Below are 22319 nucleotides of genomic sequence, written 5' to 3'. Positions count from 1 at the left end.
TATTCCAAAATCTGGAGATTAAATAATATGCTGTTATATGATGAATGGATAACAGAAGATATTAGGAAGGAAATTAAAAAATTCTTAGAGGTAAATGAGAACAAAGAAACATCATATCAAAATCTCTGGGACACTATGAAAGCAGTACTTAGAGGGAAATTTATTTCATGGAGCACATTTAATAAAAGAAGTAAAACTCAACAAATAAACAACCTAACACTACAGCTCAAAGCCCTAGAAAAAGAAGAACAGAACAGCAGCACCAAAAGTAGTAGAAGACAGGAAATAGTTAAACTCAGAGCTGAAATCAATGAAATTGAAACAAAAGAAACAATACAAAAAATTGACAAAATAAATAGCTGGTTCTTTGAAAAAGTAAACAAAATTGATAAACCTTTAGCCACTCTAACAAAGAGAAGACGAGAGAAAACCCAAATCACTAAAATTTGGAATGAACAAGGAAATATCACAACAGACACGAGTGAAATACAAAACATAATTAGAAGCTATTTTGAAAATCTATACTCCAACAAAACAGAAAACCTCGAAGACATCAACAGGTTTCTAGAGACATATGAATTGCCTAAACTGAAAGAGGAGGACATACACAATTTAAATAGACCAATTTCAAGTACTGAAATAGAAGAAGTCATCAAAAGCCTACCAACAAAGAAAAGTCCGGGACCAGATGGGTTCTCAGCCGAGTTCTACAAAACCTTTAAAGAAGAGCTCATTCCAATACTTCTCAAAGTATTCCATAAAATAGAAGAGGAGGGAACCCTCCCAAACTCATTCTATGAAGCCAATATCACACTGATACCTAAACCAGACAGAGACTCATCAAGGAAAGAAAATTTGAGACCAATATCCTCAATGAACATTGACGCAAAAATTCTCAACAAAATTTTAGCAAATCGCATACAAAAACATATTAAAAAGATAGTGCACCATGATCAAGTGGATTTCATCCCAAGGATGCAAGGTTGGTTCAACATCAGGAAATCAATAAATGTCATTCACCATATCAATAGACTTAAAGTCAAGAATCACATGATTATTTCAATAGATGCAGAAAAAGCATTTGATAAAATACAGCACCCCTTCATTCTCAAAACACTAGAAAAAATAGGGATAGTGGGAACATTCCTTAACATTGTAAAGGCCATTTGTGCTAAGCCAGTGGCTACTATCATTCTAAATGGTGAAAAACTGAAAGCATTCCCCCTAAAAACTGGAACAAGGCAGGGATGCCCTCTTTCACCACTTCTATTCAACATCGTTCTTGAGACTCTGGCCAGAGCAATTAGACAAACCAAAGAAATTAAAGGGATACGAATTGGAAAAGAAGAACTCAAACTATCCCTGTTCACTAATGACATGATTATATATTTAGAGGAACCTGGAAATTCCACCAGAAAACTCTTGGAACTCATAAGTGAATTCAGTAAAGTAGCAGGTTACAAGATCAATGCCCATAAATACATCGCATTTTTATACATAAGTGATGAATCTTCAGAAAGAGAAATTAGGAAAACTACCCCATTCACAATAGCCTCGAAAAAAATAAAATACTCGGGAATCAATCTCACAAAAGAGGTGAAAGACCTCTACAATGAGAACTATACAACACTAAAGAAAGATATTAAAGAACACCTTAGAAGATGGAAAGATCTTCCATATTCTTGGATAGGAAGAATTAATATTGTCAAAATGGCCATACTACCTAAAGTGCTATACAAATTCAATGCAATTCCAATTAAAATCCCAGTGACGTACCTTACAGAAATAGAGCAAGCAATTATGAAATTCATCTGGAAGAATAAGAAACCCAGAATAGCTAAAGCAATCCTTAGCAGGAAGAGTGAAACAGGGGGTATTGCAATACCAGATCTTCAACTCTACTACAAAGAAATGGTAACAAAAACAGCATGGTATTGGTACCAAAATAGAAAGGTAGATCAATGGTACAGAATAGAGGACACGGACACAAACCCAAATAAATACAATTTTCTCATACTAGAGAAAGGTGCCAAAAATATGCAATGGAGAAAAGATAGCCTGTTCAACAAATGGTGCTGGGAGAATTGGAAATCCATATGCAACAGAATGAAACTAAACCCATATCTCTCACCATGCACGAAACTAAACTCAAAATGGATTAAGGACCTCAGAATCAGACCAGAAACCCTGCAGATTATAGAAGAAAAAGTAGGTGCAGATCTTCAACATGTTGGCTTAGGACCAGACTTCCTTTACAGGACTTCCATAGCACAAGAAATAAAAGCAAGAATCAATAACTGGGATAGATTCAAACTAAAAAGCTTTCTCTCAGCAAAGGAAACTATCAGCAATGCGAAGAATGAGCCTACAGAGTGGGAGAATATCTTTGCCAATCATACTTCAGATAGAGCACTAATCTCCAGAATCTATAAAGAACTCAAAAAACTCTACTCCAAGAATTCAAATAATCCAGTCGACAAATGGGCTAATCAAATGAATAGACACTTCACAGAAGAAGATCTACAAGCAATCAACAAACATATGGAAAAATGTTCAACATCTCTAGTAATAAGAGAAATGCAAATCAAAACCACCCTAAGATTCCATCTCACCCCAATTAGAATGGCAATTATCAAGAATACGAGCAACAACAGGTGTTGGCGAGGATGTGGGGAGAAAGGTACACTCATACATTGCTGGTGGGACTGCAAATTAGTGCAGCCACTCTGGAAAGCAGTGTGGAGATTCCTTAGAAAACTTGGAATGGACCCTCCATTTGACCCAGCTATCCCACTCCTTGGCCTATACCCAAAGGACTTAAAATCAGCATACTACAGAGATACAGCCACATCAATGTTCATAGCTGCTCAATTCACAATAGCCAGACTGTGGAACCATCCTAGATGCCCTTCAATTGATGAGTGGATAAAGAAACCGTGGTATATATATACAATGGAGTATTACTCAGCCATATAGAATGATAAAATTATGGCATTTGTAGGCAAATGGATGAAATTGGAGAATATCATGCTAAGTGAGATAAGCCAATCTCAAAAAGCCAAAGGAAGAATGATATCACTAATAAGTGGTTGATGACACATAATGAGGGGAGGGAAGGGTTAGTGTTAGGGTTAGAGTTAGGGTTGGAGAGGGGGGCAAGTATGAAGGAAGGAAGCTCTGTATAGAAGGAAAAAAGGGGTGGGAGGGGTGGGGGGAAAGGGAAAAAATAACAGAATGAATCAAACAACATTACCCTATGTAAATTTATGATTACACAAATGGTATGCCTTTATGCCATGTACAAACAGAGAAACAACATGTATCCCATTTGTTTACAATAAAATTTTTTAAAAAAAAGAAAAAAAAAAGAAAAAAGAAATAAAATACATTAAAGTAAAAAATAAAATTTCAAGGAGAGAGAAGATAATGAATTGGAGGAAGGACACATTTTCCAACAGTTTCTTAGCACCAGACTTCAACATTGGGAAGACTACTTCTCAGCAAAGCGGCTAACAGAGGGAACTCACCGAAATTCAATACTGGACAGTAAAAGAAACCATAGAAACACAGAAAGTTGGAAACTTTGAACATAATCTAAGAGATAATACCTTAGAAATGTCCCAGGTTGGTTGGTGGTAGTGTGGCAGCTGTGGTTGCTGAGGGGAGGTGGAGTCCAGGCAGAGAGAGGAAAATGTGGCAGGAAAAAAAAAAAAAGTTGGTTTGGGGGGAACCTGTGGAATAGAGAGGGAGGCTGATCTTTTTCTTTTTAAATTTTTGTTGTAGATGATACAATACCTTTATTTTTTTTATTTATGTTTATGTGGTGTTGAGGATTGAACCCAGTGCCTCACACACGCTAGGCAAGCTCTCTACCATGAACCACAATCGCATCCCCAGGAGGCTGCTTTTAATTAACCCAGACTCTGTGGGGCACGTTGTTGAGTGACAAGCAACCAAAATTGCTCAGCTCATGGATGGATAGTTCAGCAAAAACAGGGTCACCAGTGCTGGTGTCTGTGACACCTAACTAGAGACAGGAGATCAGGAATTTATAAAGGAATTTTCCAGCTGGCCCAGCAGTTGCCCACTGTGGGTCCAAGAGTGTGCCTGGATCAGTGTGAACGAAGTACGTGCAAAAAGAATTGTGCCTGGGGCATCCAGGCTCCAGATACCAAGGAGAAAGAGCTTCCTTGTTGCGGGTGTCCCATAAGAGCTATTGGGAAGATTCCAGAAGGGCCACACAGGAGCTTCTGCACTCCAGGGCTGATACAGAGTAGCTCACATCCAAAGCTGCAAATGTAAAACCTGTGGAGGTTTAGATACTATAACACAAAAGTGGAATTTATGGGAGGCACCTGAGACCAGATGTCCAGCAGAGATTGGCATCTCCGCGGCAACAGGGGGCATGGATAAAATGTCGAATACCCACCAAAAGAATGTTAAAAGTCAGCCAAGACTGAATTCCAACTACTAGTACTTCCAATTATAGAACTCGGGCACCAGCCCTGCTATGGGACAACACCGTTTGTTGGCATTCCCTGGTCTACCCTACCCTAGGTAGGCTGGGAGACAGGAAACTGAGAGATGCTACAACCAGGTTTGGCTTCGGGCTACAAAGGCTGGCAGTTTTTTTTTTTTGGTTTTGTTTTGTTTTTGTTTTGTTTTGTTTTTTTTTTTTTTGGTGCTGGGGATCAAACCCAGGGCCTTGTGCTTACAGGGCAAGCACTCTACGACTGAGCTATATCCCCAGCCAAAGGCTGACAGTTATGTGAGGAGCACAAAGAGATTGAACTCAACAATCCCCAGCCCTTTACTCAAGGGTTACAGAGCCCCAAAATAAATACAAAGAATAAAAATCCATCCTTGCCAACGGTTTTGACCACCCCAACAGAAACAAACCCTTTCTCATTAAGAATTTAAACTTTTTCCATATCCTTCCCATTGTTTACTCTTCTTTTTAAATTTAAGTTAAAATTTTTTTTTGAAATTTTATGTCACCATATTTTATTGTTTTTTTACTTTTTCCATTCTGTGAGATTGCACGCATGCGCGCGTGTGTGTGTATATATTCTCATTGTGTGGATTGGTTTGAAAGAATAGAGATTTATATAATTTTATTTCCATTTTAATTGCTTTCTTCTTCACTCATTTATTATGTAGCCTTGGCTTGACTTAGGTAGGTTAAAATTATATGTAGATTTGAATTATTTTGAGATCTTACATTTGTTTGCTCGTACCTTAGTTTTTGTCCCTCTTTTTGCTGCTTCTTCACTCTCTTCCCTAAGAGCCAAGTTTTCCTGTTTCCTCATCCCCACTTTCATTTTTTAATTACTTTTAGTTATTTTTTTGCTCCTTCTCCTTTATAGCTGTCATCTGCTACCTATCTACTACCTCTTCTCTGTTCACTTTTTAAATATTTCAGACTTTCTCTTGCCTTCCTACCCTATTTTCTGTTCACTTAGGAAAGTATAATCCCATTCTCTGATAGAATTATGTAAGTTATGTAATTCCTACCCCATTCATGTTGTCGTGATTAATAATACAATGAACAATGCAGAAGCCACTGCAAATGAGCATTTCACTGACAAGTAAACTTATCAAACTGAGTAATGCATCTTACTCAGTTTAATGCAAAACCATGGACTGGTGGAGTTGGAAGGGACCTTACAGTTAACCACATGCTGGGCTGGTGTGTGGCTCAGTGGCAGAGTGTTTGCCGAGCATGGAGGCCCCAGGTTTGATCCCAAGTACGGTAAAAACAAAACAATAACAAAACCCTAACCATATATAATTCTCGTTTTGTAAATAAATCCCTACATATTTGAATGACTCAACTACTTTTGAAGGAAAAGAGGTTTATTCAAATCAGAATTTTGAAGACTGAAAGTCCAAATAACATAGTACTAGGCTTAGAGAATTTCACAGTGAATGATGAGAGGAAGAGTCCATGTGGGAGGAAGAAATGACATCTCACAACAGAAGCCAATGAGAGTCTGGGTGGGGCCAAGCTCAGACTTTTATAATAGTCCTCTTTCATTTTCTTTTTTTCTCCATGTTTTTGTTGGTGCATTATAATTCTACATAATGGTGGGATTCATTGTTACATATTAGTACATGATGCACATGATGTAACAATATAATTTGGCCAATATCATTCTGCAGTATATTTTCCCTTTTTCTCCTCTACTCCCTACCCCTGATCCCTTTCCTCAACTTTACTGATCTCCCTTCAATTTTCGTGAGATCCCCCCGCCCAACCACACAAATCTTTCTTTTTCTTTCTTCTCTCTAGTTTCCACACAAGAGAGAAAACATATGACCTTGACTTATTTTTTAAAATATGATAGTCTCTAGTTCTATCTGCAAATGACGTAATTTCATTCTTCTTTATGGCTCAATAAAACTCTAATGTGTTTATACACCACATTTTCTTTATCCATTCATTCATTGATGAACACCTAGACTGATTCCATAGTTTGGATATTATGCATTGAGCTGCCAGAACATGGGCATGCATATATTGCTATAGCATACCAACTTTAATTCTTTAGGGTAAATGCTGAGGAGTAAATGCTGGGTCATATTGTGGTTCCATTCCTACTAATTTTCGTTACAATTTACAATCTCGCCAATGGTGTATAAGTAAGTATTCCTTTTTCTCAACATCCTCTCCAGCATTTATTACTGCTTGTATTCTTTTTTAAAATTAGTTTATTATAGGTATACATAATATTGGGGTTCATTTTGATACACTTATACAAGCATGAAATATAATTTGCTTCCCCTTTTCCTTCCCTTCCTCTTTTCCCTCTTCCCTTTTCACTACTGATCTTTTTTATATTTGTTTATAGTTTTTTTTTAATTAGTGCATTGTGAATGGTCATGAAGTTGAAAGTCACTGTGGCATATTCATATATGTACATAGAAGAGTTTGATAAAATTCATCCCACCATTCTTCCATTGTCCTATTCCTCTTTTCTCTCCTCAGTTTCCTGTCTTACTGCACTGATCTCTCTCCTATTTTCATGGAATTTTGGCCCTTCTTCCCTTATTTTGGTCTAGCTTCTGCATATGACAGAAAACATTCAAATCTTTACTTTCTGGGTCTAGCTTATTTCACTTAGCACAATGGTCTCCATTTCCACTCATTGACCAGCAAATACCAGAATTTCATTCTTTGTGGTTGAGTAAAACTCCATTGTGTATTTATACCACATTTTCTTCATCTATTCACCAGTTGACAGATGTTTTAGTCAGCTTTTTTGCTCCTGTGACAAAAAGGACCCAACCAGAACAACTGTAGAGAAGGCAAAGTTTATTTTAGGGCTCATAGTTTCAGAGGTCTCAATTCATAAACAGTAGGTTCCATTTCTCAGGACATCATGGCAGAAGAGTGTGGCAGAGGGAAGCAGCTTACATGGTGATCAGGAAGCAGAGAGAGAAATTCCACTGATGATACAAAATAAATAACCCAAATCCATGCCCCCAATGTCCCACCTCCTCCAATTACCCCTCAATTAATCCCATCAGGGGATTATTTCACTGACTGGCTTAAGGCTCTCACAACCCAATTAGTTCTTCCCTGAACCTTCTTGCATGATCTCACACATGAGCTTTTGGGGGACACATCACACTCAAACCATAACAACAGGCATCTAGGCTGGTTCCATAGCTTGGCTGTAGGGAATTGTGCTATTGTAAACATGGATGTGACTTCTTCCTTATAGTATACTAATTTTAGTTCTTTTGGATATATACCAAGAATAGGGATAGCTGGTCATATGGTGGTTCCATTCTTAGTTTTTGGAGGAATCTCCATACTGCTTTTCAGAATGGTTATACTAATTTGTAGTCCTACCAACAATATATGACTGTGCCTTCCCCCCAACACCCTTGGCAACATTTATTATTATTTCTGTTCTTGATAATTGCCATTCTGACTGGAGGGAGATGAAATCTTAGTATAGTTTTGATTTATATTTACCTGATTGCTAGAGATGTTGAAAATTTTTTTATGCATTTGTTGACTGTTCATATTTCTTCTTTTGAGAAGGTCTCTTTAAGTTCTTTTGCCCATTTATTAACTGGGTTTGTGTGTGTTAAACTTTTGAGTTCTTTATAGATTATGGATATTATTCTATCTGAGGAGCTGGTATCAAAGATTTCCCTCCATTCCATATGCTCCCTCCACCATGGCCTTTTTTCCTTTGCTGTGCAGAAATTTTTTTTGTTTAGTTTTCGTTTGGAAGATCTATCCAGTGGTGATAGCGGTGTGTTAAAATCACCCAGAATTATTGTGTTGTGGTCTATTTGATTCCTGGAATTGAGAAGGATTTGTTGGATGTACATGGATGCGCCATCATTTTGGACATAAATATTTTGATTATTATGTCTTCCTGATTTATGGTTCCCTTAAGCAGTATGAAATATCCTTCTTTACCCTTTCTGACTAACTTTGACTTGAAGTCCATTTTATCTAACGATGGAAATCCCTGCTTTTTTACTCAGTCTGTGTGCATGGTAGGTTTTTTTTCCCATCCTTTCACCTTTAGTCTGTGCATATCTCTTTCTATGAGATGAGCCTCTTGCAGGCAGCATATTATTGGGTCTTTCTTTTTAATCCAGTCTTCCAGTCTCTGTCTTTTGATTGATGAGTTTAGGCCATTAACATTCAGGGTTATTATTGAGATATGATTTGTATTCCCAGTCATTTGGGCTTATTTTTGGTTTTTAACTTGACTTGGTTTTTCCTTTGATTGGTGTTTCCTTAAAGGTAGTTCCTCCCTTTGCTGACCTACATTATTGGTTTTCATTTCCTCCTCATGGGATATTTTGCTGAGAATATTCTGTAGTGCAGGTTTTCTATTTGTAAATTCTTTTAACTTTTGTTTATCATGGAAGGACTTTATTTCATCTTCAAATCTGAAGGTTAGTTTTGCTGGGTATAGGATTCTTGGTTGGCAGCCATGTGCTTTCAGAGCTTGAAATATGTTGTTCCAGGCCCTTCTAGCTTTTAGGTTCTGGGCTAAGAAATCCACTGATATCTGTATTGGTTTCCCCCTATACGTAATCTGATGCTTTTCTCTCACAGCCTTCAAAATCCTATCTTTATTTTGAATGTTAGGCATTTTCATTATAATGTACCTTGATGTAGATCTGCTGTAATTTTGTGCATTTGGTGTCTTATAAGCCTCTTGTATTTGATTTTCCATTTAATTCTTCAAGTTTGGGAAATTTTCTGATATTATTTCATTGAATAGGTTGTTCATTCCTTTGGTTTGTTTCTCTGTGCCTTCCTCAATACTGATAATTCTTAAACTTGGTCTTTTCATGATATTCCATAGTTCTTGGAGTTTTTATTCATGATTTCTTACCATCTTCCCTGTTTGGTTGACTTTATTTTTAAGATTAAATATTTTGTCTTCCTTGTCTAAGGTTCTGTCTTTCAAGTGATCTAGTCTGTTGGTGATGCTTTCCATTGAGTTATTTATTTGGTTTATTGTTTTCTTCATTTCAAGAATTTCTATTTGTTTTTATTTGTTTTGTTTTGTTTTTGTGAATCTCTATCTCTTTGTTGAAATGATCTTTTGCTTCCTGCAGTTGCTCTTTCAACTGCTTATTGGAGTGATCATTCATTGCCTGCATTTGTTCTCTCATCTCATCCTTTGCATCACAATCATTTTAATTATGTATATTCTGAACTCCTTTCTGACATTTTTCTACCATGCTGTCACTGGATTCTATTAATTTAGAATCTAGATTTGTTTGGAATATTTTCTTCCCTTGTTTGTTCATGTTGTTCACATATCTTCCCCTCTAGCAGTGCAGATCTGGGGTATTGCAGTTCTCCCCCTATAGGCTTATAGTGACCCTATAGGTTTCCAAAACCTCTTCTTTAAGGGGAAGATGAATATTAGCAGTGCCCAGTACAGACAATATGCAGCCCTAAACCAAATAGCCCCTATTAACAATATTGTCATAGTAAACAGAGAGGATGAGTTCAATTATTATCTACAGTATAACAAACAGATTTGCAATAAGGTCTGCAGTTTCTAATGGAGGACAAAGAGGATGGAGCAAGTGTAGGATGTAACTGTTAATGGGATAAGAAAAGAGTACATAGAAGTTCTAGATCATAGAATGAATGAAAGTGTAATCAAAAGAAGTTGGTTGTTAGCATGAGAAAAGGGAGAAAGAGACTCTGAGGGAACAGGTAAACAAAAGGAAAAGAGAGAGAGAAGAAGAATTAAAAACAAAATGTTTCAATAAGGAGAAAAAAAAATCTACACTATAATGGTCACATAGTAGCCAATCCTCCCAGTCTTCAGTAGCCTGATGCATGAGAGGTACCTGACAATGAGCTTCCAGTCTTCAGCAGGATGGGATTTGCCCCATCTAAAGATGGGAGCTACTGCTTCCAGGATAATCCAAGATGGCCACACTGGTTTCTAAATGTGTTGGCAAATGGGGAGCTGCAGCTCGGGTCATGGGCGTGGTTGGGCCAGGGGTCTTGGAGGCAGGGTGTGGTCAGTGTGGTTGAGGGGTCCTGGAGGTGGGGCACAATCAGTTGTTCTGGGGGTCCTGGCGATGGGTCGCGGTCAATTGGGCTGAGGGGTTCTGGAGATAGGGCTTGGTCAGTCTGACTGGGGGTCCTGCAGGTCCTGGCTATTGTCTCAAAATGGTGACAGTCATGTGTAACCAAACCTGTGGGTACTGTGACAGTGAACTTCCAGACAACAGCAGGGAGCTGGCAATCCACTGGTGGCCTACGGTCAGTCTGCAGGCTACCAGTGGATGATCAGCAGGTGGATCTTGGGTGGTTGGTGATGAGTAGGTGAAAAGCAGGTGATGGGCAGGCAAACAGGCAAATGGCAGATGATAGGCACCAGTCAGTGAGCAATCTGCACTCAAAAAGTAGTCAATATGCTGGCAGACTGTGGGTGATCACAATGGACAAATGCGGTAAACAGCAGGGGACTGATAAGCAGCAAAGACTGCCTCACAGAGAAACAGATATCCTCTGCTTGAAACCCAAGTAATGCAGCAACAATGAACCCAGCCTCCCTCTAGTGTGCCATCCTAAGTCTTCCAGAAACTGTTTAATATGATATTATCCCACCTATTGACTCCTGGTTTTATTTCTTGGGCTTTAGGAGTCTTGTTAAGGAATTTCATGACTATGCCAATGTTTGAATATTGAACCTACATTTTCTTCTAACAGTTGCAGAATTTCTGGTCATAATATTTCTAGGTCTTTGATCCACCTTGAGTTGGCTTTTGTGCAGGGTGAAAGAAAGGGATCACGCTTTATTCTTCTACATATGGATATTCAATTTTCCCTGCACTATTTGTTTAAAATACTGTCTTTTCTCCAACATATATTTTTGGCAACTTTGTCACGTATCAGATTACTGTATCTATTTGTGTTAGTCTTTGTGTCTTCTAGTCTATTCCACTGGTATTCATGTCTGATTTGGTAGCAGTACCATGCTGTTTTTGTTATTATAGCTCTGTTGCGTAATTTGAGATCCTGTATTATGATTGCCTCTGGTGTCACTCTTCTTGCTCATGATTGCTTTGGCTATTCTGGGTCTCTTATTCTTCCAAATGAATTTTAGGACTCCTCCCCCCCACCGAGTTCTGTGTAGAATGTCATTGGTATTTTGAGGGGGATTGCATTGAAATTGTATCATGTGTTTGGTAGTAGGGCCATTTTGACAATATTAATTCTGCCTCTCCATGCACATGGGAGGTCTTTCCCTCTGCAAAGGTCTTCTTCAATTTCTTTCTTCAGTGATCTATAGTTTTTATTGTAGAGGACTTTCACTCCCTTGGTTAGATTTATTCCTAAGTATTATCTGGTTTTTGTTTTTTAGATTATTGCAAACGGGATAGTTTTTCTAACTTCTTTTTTAGCAGATTCATCATTGGAGTAGAGGAAACAATTGATTTAAATATTTTGATCTTGTATCCTGCTACTTTCCTAAATTTGTTTATCAGCTCTAAAAGTTTTTTACTGGAGTTTTTTGGGTCTTCTGAATCAAGTCTTTCTGATCAAGTCATCAGTAAACAGATTATTTGACTATATGCAAGGTTTTATGGAGCACTGGAGGCACAGCTTGGCTTTGAGGATAAACAGAAATATTAGGACAGATGAATTCATCTAGGACAGGAGTATAAACTGAGACAATCAATTTTATGATGATAGTAGGCATTTATTTACTAGCTTATGAAAAAGAATTAGGCATCAAAGAGAAGAAAGAACTTTGAACCCTAGAAATAAGGCTTTAAAAATAGAAATTCACTGCAAAGACAGTTTGTTGTTTTAAAAAGAAACAATAACAAACAAAAACTCATGATGCTTGGGGAACTGCATTGTGTTCAGTGGATAAAGGCTGACTTTGAACATTTACCCCAAGACATTGCTTGTCTTCTTTTAATTTATGATTTATGTACATTTTATATATCCCTTTAAATTAACCTCGTACATGCATTTATTTAACAATGAATTTGGACTTGGATTTAGCTCAGAGGTAGAGCACTTGTCTGGTATGTATGAAGCCCTGGGTTTGGTTTTTAATACCTTAAAACAAAAACAAAAATAAACAGACAAATGAAAAGGAAAAATAATTTACTGAGCACATATTACAATACCAGACAATGGGCTCAAAAAGTAATTCATACTCTCATAAGGGAAACACATAAGAAAGCAGTTATAAAATTATGGACCAAATAGTAACGTTTTATAAGTTAGTATACTAAAAGTACAATAATAATACCCATGAAACCAAGTGTTGTTTCTTTGAAAAAATGAACAAAATTGACAAAACTATACCTGAGTAATGAAAATTGGAGAATACTGAAATTACTAAAATCAGAAGTGAAAGTGGGAACACTATTATCAACTTTATAGAAATAAAAATGATTATTGGAGAATAGTAGAAACAATTATCTATCAACCATTTAGATAATCTGGATAAAATAAATAAATTAGTAGAAACAATCTCTGAAAACTGACTCATGAAGAAACAGAAAATCTGAATATATATATATATAACCAGTAAAGAGATTGAATCAGTAATCACAAACCTATTAAAACAAAGAAACAACTAAGTACAAAAAGGCTCCAGAGGTGAATTTTACCTTCTTTGTTTTCTTCTTGGAACTGGGGATTGAACCTAGGGTTGCTCTACTGCTCTTTATTTTTTGAGGCAGGCTTCCCAAATTGTTGAGACTGGCCTTGAACTTGTAATCTTCCTGCCTCAGTCTTTCCATTTGCTGGAAGTACAGGCATGCACCACTGCACCTGGTTAATTCTACCAAATATTTAAAGACCTAATGCTAATCTTTCTCAAACTGTTCCCAAAAATTGAAGAGGAGGCATATTTCTTAACTTATTCTATGATGTCAGCATCACCTTGATGCCAAAGCCAGATCAAGAGACTATGAGAAAGAAAACTACAGAGTAGACCAATATCATTTTAAATATTGATGCAAAAACCCTTCACTGCTAGCAAACCAAATTCAGCAACATATTTAAAGGATTATACCCTATAGCCAAGTGGAATTTAACTGTGGAATGTGAGGATGTTTCAACATACAAAAACTAATTAATGTGATACACCATGTTAAAAGGAATGAATGCAAAAACCTGTAGGATAATCTCAGCTGATGTATAAGAAAAATGAAATAGACAGGAAATAGAAGGAAACTGCCTCAGCCTGATGGAGACCGTATATGAAAAACCCAAAACGAACATCATACTCAATGGTGAAAACTAAAAACTTTACCCTAAGATTTTAGGAAGGAAACAAAGATGACTGCCTTTGCCACTTGTCATTCAACATGGTATTAGAAGTTGTAGCCAAAGAGCTGGGTGTGGTGGTTCTTGCTGATAATCCCAGTGACCTGGGTCCCTGGGGCAGGAGCATCACAAGTTTAAGACCAGCCTCAGCAATTTAGCAATGCTCTAAGCAATGTTGTGAGTCCCTGTCTCAAAATAAAAATAGAAAAGGTTGGGGATGTAATTAGTGGTAAAGTGCCCCTGAGTTCAGTCTCCAGTACAAATAAAAAAATCAAATAAAATTCTAGTCAAAGAAATCAAAGAAAAGGGGCAGCGGCAGCCCAGCAGGCTCTGTGCGTGGGTCCATGGCGGCTCGGGGTCCGCCCGCGGGTTGCGGTGCGAGCTGGGGGCCCGGCTGCCCTCCTCCCCCGCCCGGCGCCGCCGCTGTGATTGGGTGGAAGATGGCGCTGGGCGGATGGAAATCCTAATGACAGTCTCCAAATTCGCTTCCATCTGTACCATGGGCGCCAATGCCTCGGCATTAGAGAAAGAGATTGGTCTAGAACAGTTTCCAGTTAATGAGCACTATTTTGGATTAGTCAATTTTGGGAATACCTGCTACTGCAATTCAGTTCTTCAAGCACTTTATTTTTGTCGTCCATTTCGGGAAAAAGTTCTAGCATACAAGAGTCAGCCTAGGAAGAAGGAGAACCTTCTTACGTGCTTAGCAGATCTCTTCCATAGCATAGCCACTCAGAAGAAAAAGGTTGGAGTAATTCCTCCGAAGAAGTTCATAACAAGATTACGGAAAGAAAATGAACTCTTTGACAACTACATACAGCAAGATGCCCATGAATTCTTAAATTACCTACTAAATACAATTGCTGATATTTTACAAGAAGAGAGAAAGCAGGAAAAACAAAATGGTCGTTTACCTAATGGAAATATTGATAGTGAAAATAATAACAGCACACCAGACCCAACGTGGGTACATGAGATTTTTCAGGGATCATTAACTAATGAAACCAGATGTCTTACTTGTGAAACTATAAGCAGCAAAGATGAAGATTTTTTAGACCTTTCTGTTGACGTGGAACAAAACACATCAATTACTCACTGTTTAAGGGGCTTTAGCAACACAGAAACTCTGTGCAGTGAATACAAATATTACTGTGAAGAGTGTCCTAGCAAGCAGGAAGCACATAAACGGATGAAAGTTAAAAAACTGCCTATGATTCTAGCTCTGCACCTGAAGAGATTTAAATATATGGATCAACTTCATCGATACACAAAACTTTCTTACCGGGTAGTTTTTCCTTTAGAACTCCGTCTGTTTAACACTTCAGGTGATGTGACCAATCCTGACAGAATGTACGACCTAGTTGCTGTTGTGGTTCACTGTGGAAGTGGTCCCAATCGAGGCCATTATATTGCAATAGTTAAGAGTCATGACTTTTGGTTGTTGTTTGATGACGACATTGTAGAAAAAATAGATGCACAAGCTATTGAAGAATTCTACGGGTTGACATCAGATATCTCAAAGAACTCTGAGTCTGGTTACATCCTTTTCTATCAGTCTCGGAACTGAGGGGGAACCGTGATGAAGAGATATTTTCTGCCTCATTTCTTCTCTGGTTATTTTGGAAAGGATCAAGCACTGATTTTTCAAGAAAAGAGAAATGCAGGAAGCTCAGGGGGCAGTAGCACACTTTGCACACAATAAAGCAAAGACTCTGGATTAACAAGCCCTTCCTATCATGGTAGTTGATTTCTTTGCTCAGGTATCATGCTGTCTGTGCAGTTCCATACAACAAGGAAACGAAATCAGAGATACCAGCTCCTCTTGTAAAACAGCCTTCCAGTTGTTGATATGCATTTTCTCTTTATTAATTGCACCAATAATGATTTGAATTCTTTGGGAGTGCGGTAGAAAGAATTGGAATCTGTGCTAGGTTGTATTGATGATTTAAGGAGAGGATTCTCAACACACTGCACACATGCCTGTGTTTGGTATGGTTAGAAGCATATTCCATGGTCTTTTGAAGCATACACCAGAAATACTTTTGGGCCCAACACTTGCAGTTGCCTTCCTGATATAAAAAAACTAACAGATACTAGAATCCAGTGTCAGGAAGACAAATATGTTTTGCTTCTCTGAAGAAGCTTATAATAATATACAGTATATGTATATGTAGGGAACAATTGGTCAAAAGTGGCTTTTTGTTTCCCCAAGGGGAAAGACTGGCTTTGTAATTATAATTTTTTCTTTATTTATTTTACTTAAAACTGGTAGAGTCTAAGTATTGTATGAAGTGCCCATGATTCTGTCAGTAAATTTTAGCATATTTTTATTAGTTGTGTCAGCTTAAGTAGTCCTTTAGTTTGTTTCTATTTTTAAAGTGAATTTTAAATTTTATCTGAAATCACTAAGATACCTTGAGAAAAATTGCAATTAGAGAAGGTAAATATTCTTTTTCAGGAGGAACTGTTATCTCTGGCTAAATATTTATTCTTTTGTCATAGTTTATAAGTCAGTTATTTTATTCTGCTTTAATTTCACTAAAATAAAAACTTAAAAATTCCCTGTAGTTCTTGGAATGAAAAAAGTAATTCTGGTGCAGTGGTGATATACCAGTCTTTAGAATTCTTGAATATTTTAATGTTCCAAGTTGAGCCACACTTGGGAAAAATTCATGTCATTGCAGTTATATTATTTTCAAATGTCTTTTCTTTTACCTTGGAAAGAAGTAATATATTCTTTGTAACTCTAGAAACCTGGATAGTAGCTAAAATCTTTTTCAAGATTACATTTTGAAGAAGTAGACCAGTAATCCAAAAACAAGCCCCCCCATCAACCTTACAAATCTGAGTGTTCAGAAATTAAAATTTGTTCATTGAGGATTTTAAGAAGTAATAAATGTAATGTAAAATGTATGTAAACCATTGCAGTTGGCATTTTCCCATGCATCAGTAAGTTGTCTGACAGTGATTGAATGTAACTTGCAGGAAACAATGAAAATTATATTCAAAATAATCAGGCATTCAATTTTTTTTTATTGAGCTCTTTTCAGGCATAAATTTTTTTTAAATTCTCTAAATTTTCTAAAGTTATTTTACTAAAACTGTTGACTATGGAAAAATAATGAGAGAGTGTTTTTTGTGCTGCTATTTTAATAGTTATTATCTGTATCTTTTAGCTCAGGAAATGACTTCACCTATTCATCCCATAAACAGATCTTTAACAGGGTCACTTAGCTAATTGGGTTGCTTAGACAGATGTGCTGGAGGAAAATTATGATATTTAGTATTTAGTATTCATACTAAATATCAAAAATATTTTGACAAATTCATTTTTAAGATGCAGTTTCTAATGCCTTACCCTGGCTGGAGATGTTTTATACAAATTATATATAGCCTGCCTGATCTACTGACATTGCACAGAGAATCACAACCAAGAATGTGAGGAAAGTCTGAGCAGTGGAAGTGCTTGTATTTTAAGGGCTTAAACCAAATTGTGTTGGGACTTAAAACTGTACTTTTACAGTTTTCTGTACAGAGAAAAAGGGTAAAGTGAAGCAGAGTCAGTTTTACCATCAGCTAGGACACAACATGTATAAGAAAGATAGATGAAGTCATTTGCATAAAGGTACAGCATCGAAATACTGTGTCGTGTTTGCTTTTATGTCTTTGGGTTAAAAACATGCAGGAAAAACCAAGTTAAATTTCATGGTAGAGCGAGTTCTAGCGTTTGTGTTGGGTTCAATGGTAGTCACACACTGTTCACATTTACACCGTTTTCATGGTATGATTTGTCGGGGGGAGGGAATATGGGGTGATGGTTCTAAATCTACTTTTTACTCTTGGTGCAGCTGGATCTAAGTAAAAATGTTTTGAAGCTTATCAGAAACTCAGTATACTTTTAGAAGAACATTTAGGGTTTAGATTGGGGGAAAAAGAATAAAGGTATATAATAAGTAAGAAAAGTGACCCACCTAGAAAGCAATGTGAGTTTGTCCATTGGCTGGCTGTGATTAAAATGAGGGGCAGGTTCCAGCTGTAAATGGGGCTAATTGCTATATAACTGTACATGTTTGTTGGGATAGCTGTCCCATATTTTGTATATTGGAATAAAAATTTCTATAAATTATAACTAAAAGTAAATATTCTAAATTCAGTCCCACTTCCAAGTCGCATGGCTTCTGTCTTAGAAATTTTGCTTTTAGAAGTACTTTTAAGACAGGAACCGGAAGACTTTAGGAAAAGGGAAGGAAATGTACTATATGGGTCTTGTGGCCTCTAACCATCAGTGTAGGGTTTTTTCTTTCCTTGATGACAGTAGAAAGACCTCATGTTCATAACATACTACCCTTGATACTTTCTTTAAAGATACTTTTCATTAAAGATTCTCTCATGAGGCATTTGGCTGGGAGCTGGGAGGCTAAGGCGCTTGGGTCCTGGCTCTTCAGTGAACTTAACTGTGTGACCTTGGGCAAGTCACTTAACCTCTCTGTGCTTCAGCCTCCCTGTCTTGTAAAATGGGAGTAATACCTACCTCACAGGGTTGTTGTGGGGATTAATTAGAGATAATGTCTGTAAAGCATTTAAGGTTCTTGAAGAAGGCGCTATATAAATACAAAATAATATCTATTAAAGTTGATAAAAAAAAAAAAGAAATCAAAGAAAAGGCATTCAAATTAGAAAGGAATAAGCAAATTTATCTCTGTTCACAAATGTTGTGGTCCTATATGTAGAGAACCCTAAAATGTTAGAGCTAATAAAAGTATTTAGTAAAGTAGTAAGGTGTACTACCAACACCAATATCAGTTGCATTTCTATATTCTAGCAATGAACAATTAATCTGAAAAGGAAATTAAGAAAACAATTCTATTTACAGTAGTATAAAAAAGAATAATATACTTAGAAATAAATTTAACCATGGAGGTGAAAATTTTGTACATTGAAGACTATAAGCACTACTGAAATAAATGAAGACATAGTAATAGGAAGTAATAGGAAGATATCCTGTGTTCATGGACTAAAAGCTTTAATATTGTTAGGATGACAATACTGCTCAAAGTAATCTGCAAATTCAATGCAATCCCTATAAAAAATCCCAATGATGTGGGCTTTCTTGTTTGTTTTTGGCAAAAATACAAAAACTCACCCTAAAATTTATGTAAATCTCAAGAGACCCTTGAAAAAAAATAAAATGGGAGGTCTCACACTTTTTGATTTCAAAATTTATTACAAACTACCATAATTAAAACAGTGTAGCACTTGGCATAAAAGACAGACTTTTAGATAAATAAAATAGAGAGCTCAGAAAGAAATCTTGTGTATATGGGCAATTGATTTTCAACAAGAATGTCAAGACTGTTCAATGGGGAAAGGATCGTCTTTTCAACTCACAGTTCTGGGAAAATAGGATGTCTACAGCAAAAGAATAAATTTGGAACCTTACATTATATTGTATTAAAAAAATAACTTAGAATGAATCAAAGACCCAAACATAAGAGTTAACCCATAAAACTCTTAGAAGGAAACATAATAGAATATTATTATGACATTGAATTTGGCAATGACTTCTTGGCCATGACATGTTGCTTGTTTTACAAAATGATTTTCATCACTTGTCTTTGACCATTAAATACCAACAGTAACCCCAAGGATTGTGATCAACAAAATACTACTAGACATTTCCAAACTTACTGTGTATGGAGAATGTACTAGTCCTAGCTAAACCACTACAAGACTGAGAACTTCTTTGTGCATTTTTTATTACTTGGACTTTTGAGTTGAAAATTTGAAAAACATTAAAAATTATGAGACAATCAGGGAAATTTAAATAGTGACTGGATATTTGATGATGTTAAGAAGTTATCAGGCTTAGGGTATAGTTCAGCATTAAAGCACTTGCCTAGGCAAGCTATGGGTTCAATTTCTACCATAGCCAAAAAAAAAAAAAAAAAAAAAAAAGTCGTCTGTTGTGTAGGTGTAGCACTAGTACTGCAGATTTGCTTGAAAGACACAAGAATACCTAAGGGCATTTTTGTGAAAGTCAAATGAAGTCTAGAGAGAAAAAGAAATCAACACAAACCTAAAGATTTTTAAACACTCCCTGGCAAGTAGCAGGTATTCAACAAAACTTAGCTGTTATTCTTGGTAACGGGTGAAGCCTGAGATACCTATGTTTTCTGCATATACATTATTTTAGCTTTTTTCAGCCCTGTAACATAGGTATGATCACCTAATCTGAGGTAAGAAATGTTCAGTACTAAAACTGTCAGAGTTGAAATGAAACTTGTGTACATCTAGATTACCTTATGGCTTTGCACCCACAGAATAAATAACGTATATTTCTTGTTCTAATATTAGAGATAATAGAGGGAAGACTGAAGTGTAGTGCTGGGTGAAAACATAAACTTCAGTTTTGCTGATATCATCTCTTATAATACTAAGCATGACAAGTAGAAATGAAAAACTTCTAAGACATTGTATGATGAGTGAGTCATAAGTATCATTTAAAACTCATTACACTTCAATTTGAGTTGCCCCACAAATAAACACTTACCTCTACACATCATAAAAGGTTTATAGTAGTCAGGAATGTCTATCTGTCATAAGACTCTCCTCCATTGTTATGACATGGCAAATTCAGGGGAGCATGGCTAGGCAAGGGTAGTAAGGCTCCTGAATGACACAAGTTAAAGTCCCTGTTATTATTTAATTAAATCTTTATCAAGTATCTGTGTGTTCAAGACATTGAGCTAGGTAATATATAGGAAATACTCTGAGGTATAAGACATACTTTCTACCTTCATAATTTTTACTTATGACACTCCAAGGTTTTCCGAAATCAGCTCTAGTTAGCTTCTTTGTCTCTGATCTGTAACATTCTGCTAGTCATTAGGTACAGTAAATTCTTTCTTTGCAATTTTTCTTTCATGCATTATTCCTCATTTTTTTCCAGTATTGCTCTAGTTCGATCTTTATGATTTTCATTTCCAGACTGATATCTACCTCCCCACATGCCCCATTCATTATAAACATGAACAGATTTACCTTAATGAAAAATTGCTTTACAATGTCAACTTCCTACACTACATGAAACTTCCAATGGTTCCTCACTTTGAAGGCCTTCACAATTTTCTCCCATATTTCCATTCATGTGTTGCAAAGAATATAATGTTTGAGATGCCCCTTCAAGGATAGGGTCCACAACCAAGTGTTATATGCATCTTCTGCAACAGAACCTATTGAATCACCTTGTTTTAATCTAGCACTTTCCCCATTTTCCTTTTTCTTCTAATACCTATTCTAGTTTGAAGGAAAGACCAATTTCTCCCTCATTTGTTTATTCACCATATATTGTAGAGCATCTACAACATGCCCCGCACAGGTTCACAAAATGAATACCTCATAAGGCAAAATGATAAGTGGCTGAGTGTTTGGGAGTTGAAAATGAGTCATGCTCCAGTGATCTGGAAAGACCGTGTCAGTTTCCACTACATGCATAATAATACTAAAAGGTAAGAATGGGTACTACGAATTCATGAACAACTGCAGAACTATAAGGTCATATTAGAAACCTTAAAAAAATCAACAAGTTATTTACGAAAAACCTGCCCAGCCCCCCAAATATATTATATAACATGAATTTATTATTTTAACTGTCTATCAATAAATTATTCAGTGGCATTAAATACATTCACAATGTTTTGTAACCATTACCATTACCTATATCTCAAATTTCATCCCTAACTATCCAGGAATTTTTAAACTGAGTACACGGACCTCAGATGATTCCTTCAGTCTCCAGTGTTTGTCACCTTCAAACCCAGTATACTTAGTGATATTCTCCATGGAGCCCTTATGACACTGGTCTTAGCATTTTCATTGTGATTTATCCATTTAAATTTCTGTCTCCATTTTCCTGTATGTTATTTCTCTTCCTTTGCTAATGAAGGGACCTAATGTGTGAGAGTTCTCAGGAAAATGTTATGTAATGGGCAGGACATCTGCTTGGAGGGAGAAATGGGACAGTGGTTTATTTGTTCACTGTGTTCTCCAATCCTGATTCTCTTGTTCTTTTTGTTTTCTTTGTGCTTTTTTTTTTTCCCCCAAGCTAATCGGGCAAGGAGTGGGGGATGATGTCGGGTTTTGGACCCCCATTTATGCCACTCTAATGGATAATTGTTATTTGGCCATTAGAATTTCTTCCCAATCAAACAATTTAGGGGAATATGGAAAAACTGGAAACAATGCAAGAACGCATCCACAGTAGGTGGATAAATAGCAGTGTATTCATACTATGGAATCCTACACAGAGGTTAAAGCAAATAAGCTTCTACTACATGGAAAATAAGTGAATGAATCTCATAAATATTAAACAAGAAGAGCCAGGCTCGAAAGAGTAACAACTTCATTTATATTCAGTTTTAAAACAGGCAAAACTTATGTACAATGAAAGAAATCAGAATTCTGGTAACCTTCAGAAGAGTTAAGGACTAGGATAGAGTGTGAGAGCAGCTTCTGG

General features: G+C 36.6%; 2 protein-coding genes across 3 annotated transcripts in view; both read left to right on the top strand.

Annotated features, from left to right (window-relative positions):
• LOC306669343 (broad substrate specificity ATP-binding cassette transporter ABCG2-like) overlaps positions 1 to 22319 on the top strand; it is a 166154-nt gene that overhangs the window by 50944 nt on the left and 92891 nt on the right. The gene's annotated exons all lie outside the window — the stretch shown is intronic.
• On the top strand, positions 14195 to 15541 carry LOC306669360 (ubiquitin carboxyl-terminal hydrolase 12-like). The gene has a single exon (XM_079153322.1). It carries the CDS (start codon positions 14259 to 14261, stop codon positions 15369 to 15371), a length of 1113 nt encoding a protein of 370 aa, XP_079009448.1. The 5' UTR covers positions 14195 to 14258; the 3' UTR covers positions 15372 to 15541.

Source organism: Sciurus vulgaris (assembly GCF_902686455.1).
Source record: "Sciurus vulgaris genome assembly, chromosome: 9".
NCBI lineage: Eukaryota > Metazoa > Chordata > Mammalia > Rodentia > Sciuridae > Sciurus > Sciurus vulgaris.
This window is presented reverse-complemented; position numbering and strand designations above follow the sequence as displayed.

Bases quoted from the DNA above. Each gene is read 5' to 3' on its own strand.
- LOC306669360 (XM_079153322.1), top strand. From the start codon at position 14,259: ATGGAAATCCTAATGACAGTCTCCAAATTCGCTTCCATCTGTACCATG.